Source organism: Sycon ciliatum, chromosome 4 (genome assembly GCF_964019385.1).
Source record: "Sycon ciliatum chromosome 4, ocSycCili1.1, whole genome shotgun sequence".
Taxonomy (NCBI): Eukaryota; Metazoa; Porifera; class Calcarea; order Leucosolenida; family Sycettidae; genus Sycon; species Sycon ciliatum.
Window position 1 is genome coordinate 13,239,853 of NC_088646.1, and position 12,643 is coordinate 13,252,495.

Here is a 12,643-nt window from a genome sequence, read left to right on the forward strand (position 1 = left end):
AACAGGGTTTCTACAAGAACCTGGCTCTCTCTGTGTGCCGTTCAAAGCCTGCTCACATCAACCCTCATCGTGCAGCTACACTGCTCATATGCCTTGAGCCAGATGATATTGAGAGCATTCTCAATGATCCGGTTAGTACTTACCTGAGTGCCGAGTAGCCTTGGCTAACTGTGTGCATCCCTTGACCGTGTTTAGCCGGTGGCTGCCTACTCTGACATGTTCTATCATACTTGACCAGTCCTGATAGTAGTATAGGGGGAGGAACCCCCTCCCCCTGTACTACTCCTGATGGCGACGTGTCTTTTAGCTTAGTAGACTACCAACTGCTATGTTTAGATCATGGCTCTCTCCTCTCTCTCTCTCTCTCTCTCTCTCTCTCTCTCTCTCTCTCTCTCTCTCTCTCTCTCTCTCTCTCTCTCTCTCTCTCTCTCTCTCTCTCTCTCTCTCTCTCTCTCTCTCTCTCTCTCTCTCTCTCTCTCTCTCTCGTCTCTCGTCTCTCGTCTCTCGTCTCTCGTCTCTCGTCTCCGGCTTGCCCCCCCCCCCCTCTCTCTATCTTGATTCTTGAATATGAATTTGGCCGTCACAGGTTGCATATGGCACTGTACTTAGACATGCTTGTGAAGTTATCTAGTGTACAGTGTAACAGACACTGTATGATACACTGTATAGCACAGTGTATCAGACTGTGTAGACGATGCAGTGTACGATACTGTGTATCAGACAGTGTATGATGCAGTGTATGATATAGTGTATAATACGGTGTATGATACAGCGTACGGTCCAGTGTAGGATACAGCGTACGATACAGTCAGTGTATGAGATGAACATTGTATGCTCTGTACTGATATTTCAGTTTGTCATTTGTGCTCTGTCACTGTGTGCGATTATATTGTGCAGGATTTCAATGTTGAACTGCTTTCTGCTTGTGTGGAGGCTGGCATCAATGATACTGGGACTGTTCTATCTAGTCGTGAATCCATTGCTGCACTGGAGGTAGGTGTGTGCCTAGATAGTTTTATACTGATGAGCTAGCAACTGAGTGGAACGGCAATGTGTACTAGAGTATTCAGTGCATGAGGGAGGCAGACTCACAGTGCAAGAACATCAAGCGCAAATTCTGTGAACTGAGTCCGATGAATATCATATTTCTCTTGGTAGATGGCCATGGAATTATATAATAAAAGTGGAGATGTGTATGCAGGTCAGAGGAAAGGGTTTTCCACCTAAACTGCATATTCCCCACGGCCACACTTGGCGGAAAGTAGTACCGGTAGTACTTTGGTATTATTACTTGTTGTTGACATGGAACTTCCCTTGCACACATCCAAGCTCCAGCAAGGAACATCTGTATTTATAACATTCACATTGGGCTATACATTCAAGAGGAAGAGAGAGGAATGAGTTATGACTTGAGAGCTCCAACTTTATACTGTCCACACTTCTGTGTACACGTACACATCAACTGCATGTGTGTCTGGTATGGAGCAGGCTGTGTGCACACTCCTGCACTGCAGTCTTCAATGCGAATGCAAGAGTAATGTCACAGAAAGGCGGAAATACCGGAATTCTCTTTTGAAGATCGGAGTTTGTCGGGGAGCTAGATATTGGAATTTTTGGTCTTAGACCACTTTGTGCTTGGTCTTATCTCCTCGCCTTCTTCTACGTCTGCACCTTGGTCCTTGAGTGTGGTGGTGTCCTACAAATGCAGAAAGGTTACTCTGACGGACTCTTTATGTAGACTGCACAGAGGCAGTAGGCTTAGGTTCTGCTCAAGTGCTCAATACCTGATTCAGGCAGAGCGGCGTACACAAAGGCACACAATGATAACCTTGGCGAATTCCGTTGTGACTCAGAGTTTCATGGCTGAGCCAATCATCAGACAACGATAATGGAATAGGAGGTATCGCTGGTATATCTAAGTGGAGAGAGGTGTGATAATTCCAGTCTTTATGTAGACTGGAAATTTATTAATTTTGTGTCGGAGAGGGTATTGAAATTTAGAGCCTATCCGCAAATTCGGAGCCATTGGTGGCCCTGATTTTCCACTCCAAACTCTACATCTGTCTTAAGCCATCCCGCATTTTGTGTCAGTATAACTGCTTTCCTTCACCTGATTTTGTTGTTGTCGGTGTGTGTGCGTGTGTAGGATGTGTTGGCCGGTGTTCAGGCATCTCCGCTCAAATCATCACAACAGACAGTTGTGAATGATCGCACTCCGCTGCTGCATGCTGCTATCAATACTTGCTTCAGGAGAATGGAAGAGTTCCTAGCCATTACAGATGTTACGTGTCAACATCTCAGCACGGGATGTCATCTTGGAGCAGCACTGGTTTCATTTTGTCTCCAGTCTGGTGCTCTGCCGAAAAGGTGCAGCAAACTTGAGCCGGGCCAACACACCACTGCTGTCAAATTCACTCTTCTTTTAGTGCAGGTGAGTTCAGTATATACCGTACGGTATTATGGTGTGTGTGGGTGTGGGTATGGGTGTGTGTGTGTGTGTGTGTGGGGGGGGGGGGGGGGGTGCACATGTGTGTATGCATGCATGCGTGCATGTGTATCTTGTTTGCCATCGAATGCTTCTATGGCCAGTGACGTTAACATACTGGTTATAGCACCAGACAGCATCTAGTACTCCATTTACCTGGACGAATGATAGAGAAACAAAGTACCTTTCAGTGGATTTGGTCTCTCTCTCTCTCCTCTCCTCTCTCTCTCTCTCTCTCTCTCTCTCTCTCTCTCTCTCTCTCTCTCTCTCTCTCTCTCTCTCTCTCTCTCTCTCTCTCTCTCTCTCTCTCTCTCTCTCTCTCTCTCTCTCTCTCTCTCTCTCTTCTCTCTCTCTCTCTCTCTCTCTCTCTCTCTCTCTCTCTCTCTCTCTCTCTTCTCTCTCTCTCTCTCTCTCTCTCTCTCTCTCTCTCTCTCTCTCTCTCTCTCTCTCCCTCTCTTCCTCTCCCTTTCTTTCATTCTCTTCCTCTTCCTCTTCCTCTCCCTCTCTTCTATTATATAGCTTCTTGTCAAGGAAATCCAGCGTGCCAGAATGCCAAGTTGTCTGGATGTATCGCGATGTCTCAAGTGTCTGCTAGTGGTGAGTTGTGAGAGCTGCCTGTCAGGTTATGCTCCTGGAACTGAAAAAGAAATCTGGCTCTAGTGCTGTGGTGACTTCCAGGAGAGTTGTTGACATGACATTGTGTAGTGCATGTGGGATAAGTAATCTAACTGCTGAAGTGTGACGGTCATTCCAATTTCCAATATTCTACTGTGCTGCTTGCTTACTGCAATGCTTTGCTTCCATGCAGATTTTATTACATGAGGACATGTTTGATCAGCTGAACAAGAGCACTCCTGTAGCGGATATCTGCCAGCTGATCAGCAACGCTCATTTTCTACTTGAAGCACGTAAGTTCTATGCAGGCGGCAAGGTGGTGTGCTTCTTCTTCTCATTGGGAGATATGGGCATCAGTGTTGGTGCAGCCTCGGTGATATCCAGTTGGAGTTGCACGAGGCCGTCTCTATAACTCTCTCCCCAATTGGACTGTGCTCAGTGTTGTGTTGTGGATGACCGTGAGGGAGTGTTTCATTTTTCCTCGTGTACATGCACATGTGAGTGGCGGAGGCAAGGCATAGTGACAGGAGTCCATATTTGTATCCTCATGGACCGAGTAATGTTACAGTAGAGGTGAATATGCAATACAGGGTCACACACCGTGCAATCCAGACATGGATGACAAATACCAGGAGGGACACTCGGGACCGCTCAACTGTTCTCTGCGCGGCAAAGAGGACCTGTCTATTTTTAAATTTTAATCCATCATTTTTGAGCTTTTTTTTAGTCTTTCTGACTTTGTTTCCTTTTTGCACAATCCTGTCCAGGTCATGAATGTCTGTCCCACCTTTCATGTTGTGCTCTTCACAGCATGTGCACTGGGCACACTAGCTAGCACAAACGAACAAAACAAAATAGAGATCCAGCAAACATGTGCATGCACATATAGAGAGTGCACATGCCCAGTTGAACCAGTGCCTCTTCATTGCAGCTCGAAACCTGCGGTAGCCTTGGTTATAGCCTTTGTTTAGCACAAGATGTATGGTTTGTATGACTTGTGTGTGTTTCCATGTCCAGTTGTACTACCTGCTGGAATGCACCTAGTAGCATCTTTCAGTTCAAGTAACAGTGATGATGAGAGGCAAGCATCATCTCCAGACACACCATCAGGTACATGTTACGTTACAGCTGCGACCAGTTGGAATATGCATAGCAGGATAGCATAATGAATGCTCAACTGAACGGCGGTCTGTTGTAGACTGTACACCTGATTATTTTATGTATATGCCCAAGTTCCAAGCCAAGCATTGGTATTCCAACACACAGCCAACAGTTTATCAGTTGGACACCGTACTACTACCTACTTCCATGTCACTGATAGTATACCTGTATGTGCATGATGTGTATTGCAATGGCTTATGTGCATGGTGTGTAGTGTAGTGTAGTGTGGTGGAGACATACAACAGTGTACAGTCTACTGATCTGCTCAGTGTTGACGGTACATGTGCAGTGCAGACTTCGATACTGTAGTCAGCTACGGCCTACATGGTGTAGTACTCAGTATATGTTCAGTCTCTTGTACATATCTCTCTGTAGGGTCAGTTTCAAGATGGATTTTTCATGTGTGTTCTTGCAACGTGCTGAATTTTGTTTCCTTATGTTGCGTATGTGTGTGCGTGCGTGCGTGCGTGTGTGTTCCAGAGGGAGACAGCGAGCAGAGCGGTATCTCTCAAGCAAGAGAGCATGCCTGCGACATGATGCTCGCTCTGAAAGACTACCTGCAGACATGCATGCCATCAGCCATGTTCAGTCATGTTCAGCCGCCGTACTTCCTGCGTGACATTCTTCACAAATGTGTAGTGTGCTTGTGTCGCTTGTCACTTGTAAATAACTACTGTCGAACACCACCGCTAGCCTGGAAGATGGGCTGGGCTGATGCACTGGCATTGTCATCAGGAAACAACCCATTACCACCACTGCCGGCTGACTTGCTGCGAGAGAGAGATCTTCTTGTTGACTTCATTTGGAGAGCTAACGTACTCGGTAAGTCTCTAACTGTACATGGAGTCCATTGTCACTTTGCTGTAGGTTGATCTTGCTCATACAGTTGAACATCGATTATCCGACCACCGCTGGGCAGACAACTGTCAGGCGGTGTTCAGATAAGGCAAATGTTCCGGATAAGAAACATGTACATGTACATGTACGACCTTTTTACTTTTCAAAATTTTCGTATTTTTTGAATGGCTCACTACATGCACAGTGCGTACTCTACGGCACGTGCGCCCAAAAAAACTGTTACGGATAATCGAATGGTCGGATAGTCGATGTGCGGATAATCGATGTTCAACTGTATTGAGATGAGAAGGAATTTCGATACTGTTTGCCCTGTTCGTAAGTTTACACTTTTGGTGACAGCTTGACGAATACTTCAAAGTAAGCACCCACTAGTACATTTCCGTTTCTTTTAAACCCTTTCTCTATAACCAGATAACTGGCGAAGCGTAGCAGTGATAGCAGCTACATGTACCTGTTAACGTATGTGCCCATACTTGGGTGTGTGCGTGTGTGCATGTGCATGTGCATGTGCATGTTCGGGTGTGCGTGTGCATGTGCATGTGCATGCATGTGGATGTATGTCACAGGTTGGACAGGTCGCTTACAGTTTGAAGAGACATGGACGTCATTGCTCGGTATGCTGATCAGTAGTCCGCAGCTCGCCGACTATCCACCTGAGGTAAAACCTGGATGCCCTAGACATGGACAGAGAGTTGTTGATCGATTTTTTGGAATGCTTTCACACCCAACCCTTGTAAAGAGTATAACAGATAATCATGAAGTACAATAATGATTTGTTCATTGGTGTGAAGAGTTCTACTTGAAGTATTTCATTGCTGTCTGTCACTTGTTTGTGCTGTGTACCAGGAGCAAGTGGAGTCTATTCAGATGTCCTGTCTAACAGTGATTGGTATCGCTAGTCTATTGGTTGCTAGTAACCTGACACCGCGCACTGGTCATCCACCAGCGGCGGTACACTATCATCAGCCCAGACAACAGGAGTTACCCTTCCTTGGTGGACGGTGAGTTCCTACTAAAGACTCTAGTCTAGACTGATGAGTCACACACAGATGTGTGTTGATTTATGAAAGTTGATGGTCACATTCTTGCCAGTACTGGTAGGGAAATAATGCCTTGCAAGCTGCATAGCTCTGTTGCTGCCACCTTCATGGCACTGGCAGCGGCGGAAGCTGTGGTCATCTTCTCTCTGTATAGTACTGTGGTCTTCCATGAAATCTGATCCTGTAAGTCAAGTACGCGCTGGACGCTGTGCAGCCGTAGGCCTGCGGACACTGGGATGTTCAGCTGGTGCAGGGCGCAAAGCTGACTCACTCGATCGGTTTTCATTGAGCAGCACTGTAGTAGTTAGTAGTATTTATTTTATTTACCATCGGATGCCTCAACAGTGATATACACAACTCTTATAGGCTATTTATACTACGTTCCAATACGTGTCACGTTTGGGAATACGACGTACTGGCAGACGTCGTTTTCATGCAGGTGCATTCACACAGGCACGTATACGCCTTTCGTACGGCTGTGCACACAGGTTCGTTTGGACACAAACTGCTGGGAACGACAGAACGAACCCCGGTACAGGGGTCTGGATACGTAGTCTACGTTTTCGTATCGGGGGTACGATTTTCCCGCCACGTTCCATGTTGTCATGGCTATCCGGACGAAAACGTCACGTACGCCACATTTTGGGCGTAGTGTGAATGGCCCATTAAGAGGGCCGATAACGGGATAAGTGAAAAGGAAAAGAAAAGAAGAAGAAAAATTGGAATCCAGACATCAAGCAGTACAGTAATCAAACACCAAATCGACTTCAAACTTAGTACAAGAACGATCAAGATCATCGAGAAACTCAACGGATTCCAAAAAGGTCAAAATACTTCTTAAACACCACTGGGTCTTTAAAAAGATCCCTGAGTTGGTTTGCAAATGTAGAGGTACAGTGGTGTCTGCGCCACTCGGCAGGCAGTGTATTAAAGATTAAAGAAAATTGCGGCACGATTAGAAAAAGAATTTACTCCATCAGTTGTCCGGGGCTTAGATATGGCAATGGAAGCATTAGAGTGGCTTCTAGTTCTAGGGCCTGTTGTGATCGGTGGAAATAATTCCGTTAGGGAAGGCAGTGAGATGATGAGATGATTTCTATGAATAAACTGGGCAAATCCAATAGTCAGCTATATTACAACACTAGAATGACGAAAGAAGGAACTCCTTCTCAATGTCACCAGTCAGGGCAACTGGATAGCACCGAAAGCGGAGGAGGACGTCTGGGATGTGCTCCAGCAAGTTCGGCCCGGAGTGGAGACAGCTGTTGATGGAAGGATTCTTCCCTGTGTGTGCTGAGGCACCGTACACCACCCGCACCTTGGTGGTGGCCTTGTCCTTGCGGACCACTGCTTGGTGGGGAATGTAGTGAACTTCACCCACCTCGCCGACTTCGTTTGCTGGCACCTCTCCAATGACGCCAGTTACCAACTGCTCTGCCATGACACGGGCATACTCATTGAACACGTCTGGCACCTTCTCGATCTTGGTGGTGAGAGACAATAGCCGCTTGTGGCTCAGTGCAAAATTGTCCGGCAGCACAGCGTGGACTTCTTTCCACGGGAGGCTCACAGTGTAGCGGCCGTCAGCAAACTTGATTGTCTCGTCGAACGCTGGTTGCACTGGTTTCCCATCCAAGGGCTGGATACCGAGAGACTCCAGGTCCCAGAACCGCTTTAGCTGCTGCTCTAGCTGCTCAGCCGTGACCGCGAACACGTGCGTTGCTGCTGAATCTGGTGCTGATGGCTTGGGACAACCGGACAAAACCCAACCAAGTTTTGTCCCTATGGCAACCAGGGTATCATTGCCACGGATGATTTTGCCCTCTGTGAATTGCCAGTAGTGGTCTGCACCAATCGGGATGTCCACATTGGCCGCGCCAGTGCAATTATCGGCCACTTTCAATGTCGAAAACGGTGCGAGCGACTCCGCTACCTCGGTCGGAAACTGCCGGCTGATCGGCGCGCTGATCAAAGGAACGGCTACTGCTGCCACTGACACTGGGCTCCCCTCCAGTGTTGCGATGCTCAGTTGCACGACGTCAACTTCCTTTGATGACCCGTGCTGTGTTCCAAAACCACGTATGGCCAGCTGCTCCGTGTGGTCCGTCGGCAGGTCCAACTGTTGACGCAGGCTGTTCGTTACGTATGACCGCTGGCTGCCCAAATCTAACAAGATGCGGGCTGTGAGCTGACGGTTCGGTTCTTTCTGGGAGGCTACCGCTGCATTGGTCGTCTGTAGTAGCGGTGCCGATGCCTGCGACATGGCGGAGCACGTTCCGGAGAATGTCTGCTGCCCATCTGCGCAAGTGGTGGTGTGGTGCCGTCTATCACATTTTGCCACACTGTATCTTGGACATACACTTGGCTGCTATGTGCCCTTTCCTCGTGCACACAAAACAGCGGCGCTGCTGAAAATTAACAGATCTTTCCGCTTAGCCACACTGGCTACTACGGAACACGACGCAGTAGCGTGGTCTCGCCCACAGTAGATGCATGTCATATTGTGCACTGTGGTGTTGAGTGATGCCGCTGTTGCCATGGCGCCCCGGCTTGGCTCCCTGGTGCCACTTTGGACACTGGCCACATAGGAACAGCGTTCCCTGGTTCGTATTTCTTCCCGCAACTGCCGCAGCACTTCTTGCAACGAGAAGGACGCATCGCCTACACCTTTGCACACATCCAGGCGCACCGCCTTTGGCAGTTTCTGCAGAAGAATTGGGGCGAACATGTCTGTACATTGAGATCTCCAAGCAGTTGTATTGTTCTTCAATGCGCTGATAAAATTTCTCTTCCCCCCCCCCCTTGGTGAAATTGCCTTGTGTCTGTTAGATAATCACGACCGCCCCAACTCACTCCCGGACACGCACTCGCAACAACGTCCACAACGAGTTCTTTGGCGAACAGTGTTCATATAATTATTGGAGAAGGAGCAGAGAATGTGGGAGAGCGAAAAACACAAGTTTGTTCCACGGCCAACTCTAAAAAACTAACTGGAACTGACGTAGTTCTTCGTTGTACGCACTGTACGCATGAGAGCACGCCAGTTGCATGCCAGCGCGCAAGCGAGCAATAGATGAACATGAAACGGACACCAGAAGTAAAAGGATCTGGCGGTGACACAAAGTCAAAGGGAATGTATTACATGTCGGGAGACCATCAATGAGCCATGGTAGCCGGCGGGTGCAACAAGGAATGTAAGACAGAAGTTAGAGCAACGAATACCATGCATGCTCTCACATGTCTTTTTTGCAGGGCTGGAAAGCGCTTGTGTGAGGTGTGCCAGTCTGTGGATCGATTCCTGAATGGTTCTGTGTCATCGGCAAGGTACTGTTTATCCTGAATGTTTATGTGTTCGTGTGTGTGTGTGTTCGTGTGTGTGTGTTCGTGTGTGTGTGTTCGTGTGTGTGTGTTCGTGTGTGTGTGTGTGTGTTCGTGTGTGTGTGTGTGTGTGTTCGTGTGTGTGTGTGTGTGTTCGTGTGTGTGTGTGTGTGTGTGTGTGTGTGTGTGTGTGCGTGTGCATGTGTGTGCATGCATGCAGTGTGCGTGCATGCATGCAGTGCTGCTGACGTGCATGGATACATAATTATTCATGCACCTGTGCCTATGCACCACTGTAGTGGCATTCACGTAGCGTGGGCATTTGCAACTACTCGAAGTAGCCAGTTGTTAGGTGGACGGTATAAGCGTATGCGATACTACTGCTGCTGTTGTTGCCTGATTGCTTTACTTTCCACACGTGATGTAGCATTGTAGAGCCAACAACCCTCACCAAGACATTGTGTTGCTTGACAATTTCCAGGACGATACGTTTGTCATGCTGTGAAATCCACGTTCTTGTGTCCCTTTTGTCACTGCTCTACTATTCTGCAGCGCGCAGCCATCAGGTAGCTTCACGTCGGCACTCGGGATAACTTGGACAAGCGACTCCAATTCTAGTTACCTGCAACCATCGAGGCCTGTGATCTTCACGCGTAACCTAGACAGGCCGTTAGGTTTCACTGCCTATGGGTTTGGTCAGGTGAGTGTGTGTGCTGAATGTGCTGAATGTGCTGAATGTGGATTGGCAGTACACTACAGTACTGTCGGGCGCCGAAGAACGGCCAGGCTAGAATTTCACTAAATTTTAAGAACGGTCTAGGCTGAATGTTTTGCAAATAAGAACGGCAACCGTAATGTACACTATAATGTACATGTAAGACGTATAACTCTGTATAAATGTACAATGTAAGACTGTACCATCAAATAAGAACGAAACTGCTGTGTTCGCTAAAAATAAGAACGGGCTAGGCTAGAACCCTGACCCCCCCCAGTTCGTCGGCGCCCGGCAGTACTGTGGTGTAGCAAACACGGCATGACGTGGCTGAATGCACAGGGCAGGGCATGCAAGTAATCAATGAGGCGCTTACCATACTATCTATTGCCTGAGGATACTTATACAGTAGATGCATATTTGCTTTAACTTGTGTAGTTGTGAGACATGCAATCATGTACTAGTATTGAAATACTGTACATGTAGTCGCCTGTGAACAATGGGCATTGTATAGTGTGTGCCCGGTATTAGACGTCCTGAACAATAAGAGTGTTAAGAGTGTAAAAGTGGTGTGCTTGGTCGTAGATGTGTCGCTTTTCAGCCAACAATGGAGTTTTTTTCTCAGTTTGTGGCAGTTGAAGGCGATCACAATTCAAGTCGTGAAAGCATCATAGTTTGTAGTTTGCGGCATGTTGTTCTCAGTGCTGAATTGTGCGTGTTCTGGTAACTGCTTTCCTTTCAGTTTTCTGTCAACTATCTCAACTTGCAAGTCGTTTCATCTGACATACGTTGGGATAATGCCAACTCAGATGATGCAGAGGATACGAGTGGTAGTGTGTCACCGACGGTAAGAACCGCTATGATATTTGCATGCGCAGTTGCAATACTAATTGCAATACTTAATTCGCCATGTGCCCGGTATATTATATTGACTTGTCGATGCAAGCTCTTGGATCCTGTAATGCATACACTCCCAACTATTTGACCTGTTCTTCATTCTTTGGTGCGTCAAATAATTATTATCTGATTGTGTATATTTGATCTGTACCACAAACCTGACAGATCTCTGTAGATCTAGTCGTGAAACTGTATGACCTTCGGAGGATGGTTTTGCCTGCAGCATTCGTTGTACTCTAAAGCACCTACAGGCTACAGAGAGCTTGCTGAGGCATGGAATCAAACAACAAAACCGTGTGAACAAGGGTTTCTGCAGAGCTCTTACGACTTCTCAAACCCAGGTAGCGAATGAGCATTCAACCCATGCCCATCTCGTACTCATGGGAAAGTGCAAGAGGCACTTTTGAATCCCTCGTTTGTTAACTGTGTTTATGGAAGCTGAACCAGCAAGTCTATTACAAGTATATCCTCTGTGCGTTTGCCTCCATGTTTGCAGCGTCGTCACAGTGCTCAAGCCATATCTAAGGAGGCAGTCGATGTCAATTCCTGTATTCAACTGATGGAAGATCTCATCTCACAATGGCTGACAGCGGCTTCATCCAGTGCACACTCTGATGCACGACCGCCACTCTATCTTCAGCTGCATGCTGCTCGTGCCGTGAGTTCAGCATGTCTACTTCATTAATTGATGCTGACCGCTTTTAGAAATGCAATCCCTGAATCCCTATTAGGGGTGAAACGGTTCGGGTAAGGAACCGGTTTTGGAACCGCCAGCTGAAGAATCGGGTACCCGTTCCGTCAAATTTCGAACCGAAACTCGAAAAATCTCGTTCTTGTACAAATACATGTACACGTCAAGTCTACTCAAGATTTTAATGTCTTACCTTACGATCCCCACTCTTCCAAAGAGTTCTCTGGTCATTATCTTCTTCGCACTTGGACTCTCCGATGTCTCATTCTTGCTCGTAAAACTGTTTTTTCTAAAAAATAATTGTCGCGAACGCATTTTGTCGGTCTGGACAAAAGAGTCCATGGAACCGATACCCGAACCGTGGGAAACAATGCTGGCATTCGGGTACCCGAACATGAAAAACATGGAACCGTTTCACCCCTAATCCCTATGCATAATTCGTACCTCATGATTCATGATCCCCTATTCCCTATTCAAACCTCATGATTCATTTCGCCATGAGCTCAATGCTTACCTTCGGCACATGGAGTTCATACATGCGTTCGTGTGTGCATTAATGTGTGTGTGGGTGCGTGTGTGTGCACGTGTGCGTGTGTGTGCGTGCGTGCGTGCATGTGTGTATCCATGCATTCATGTGTACGTCCGTGCGTTTGTGCATGTTGGTATCCATGCGTTCATGTGTGCGTCCGTGTGTGTGTGCATGTAAGTGTGTGTGTGTGTGTGTGTGTGTGTGTGCACGTGTGTGTGTGCACGTGTGTGTGTGCACGTGTGTGTGTATGTGTGTGTGTGCATGCGTGCGTGCGTGTATGCGTGTGTGTGCATCATCCCGGTGTAAGGTACAGCACCAGTGCCTGTTTGTACTTCCA

At 47.4% G+C, this 12,643-nt stretch overlaps 1 protein-coding gene across 2 annotated transcripts in view; it reads left to right on the forward strand.

Annotated features, from left to right (window-relative positions):
• Positions 1-12,643, forward strand: part of LOC135814574 (huntingtin-like) — a 57,238-nt gene that overhangs the window by 30,672 nt on the left and 13,923 nt on the right. For both annotated transcript variants that reach the window (XM_065327708.1, XM_065327709.1), the window contains exons 41-53: positions 6-131; positions 898-993; positions 2,147-2,431; positions 3,005-3,082; positions 3,294-3,393; positions 4,118-4,210; positions 4,742-5,083; positions 5,686-5,777; positions 5,966-6,120; positions 9,412-9,483; positions 10,030-10,177; positions 10,932-11,036; positions 11,583-11,744. In XM_065327708.1, the coding sequence (XP_065183780.1) occupies positions 6-131; positions 898-993; positions 2,147-2,431; positions 3,005-3,082; positions 3,294-3,393; positions 4,118-4,210; positions 4,742-5,083; positions 5,686-5,777; positions 5,966-6,120; positions 9,412-9,483; positions 10,030-10,177; positions 10,932-11,036; positions 11,583-11,744 (1,854 nt within the window). The remainder of the gene's footprint in view (positions 1-5; positions 132-897; positions 994-2,146; positions 2,432-3,004; positions 3,083-3,293; positions 3,394-4,117; positions 4,211-4,741; positions 5,084-5,685; positions 5,778-5,965; positions 6,121-9,411; positions 9,484-10,029; positions 10,178-10,931; positions 11,037-11,582; positions 11,745-12,643) is intronic.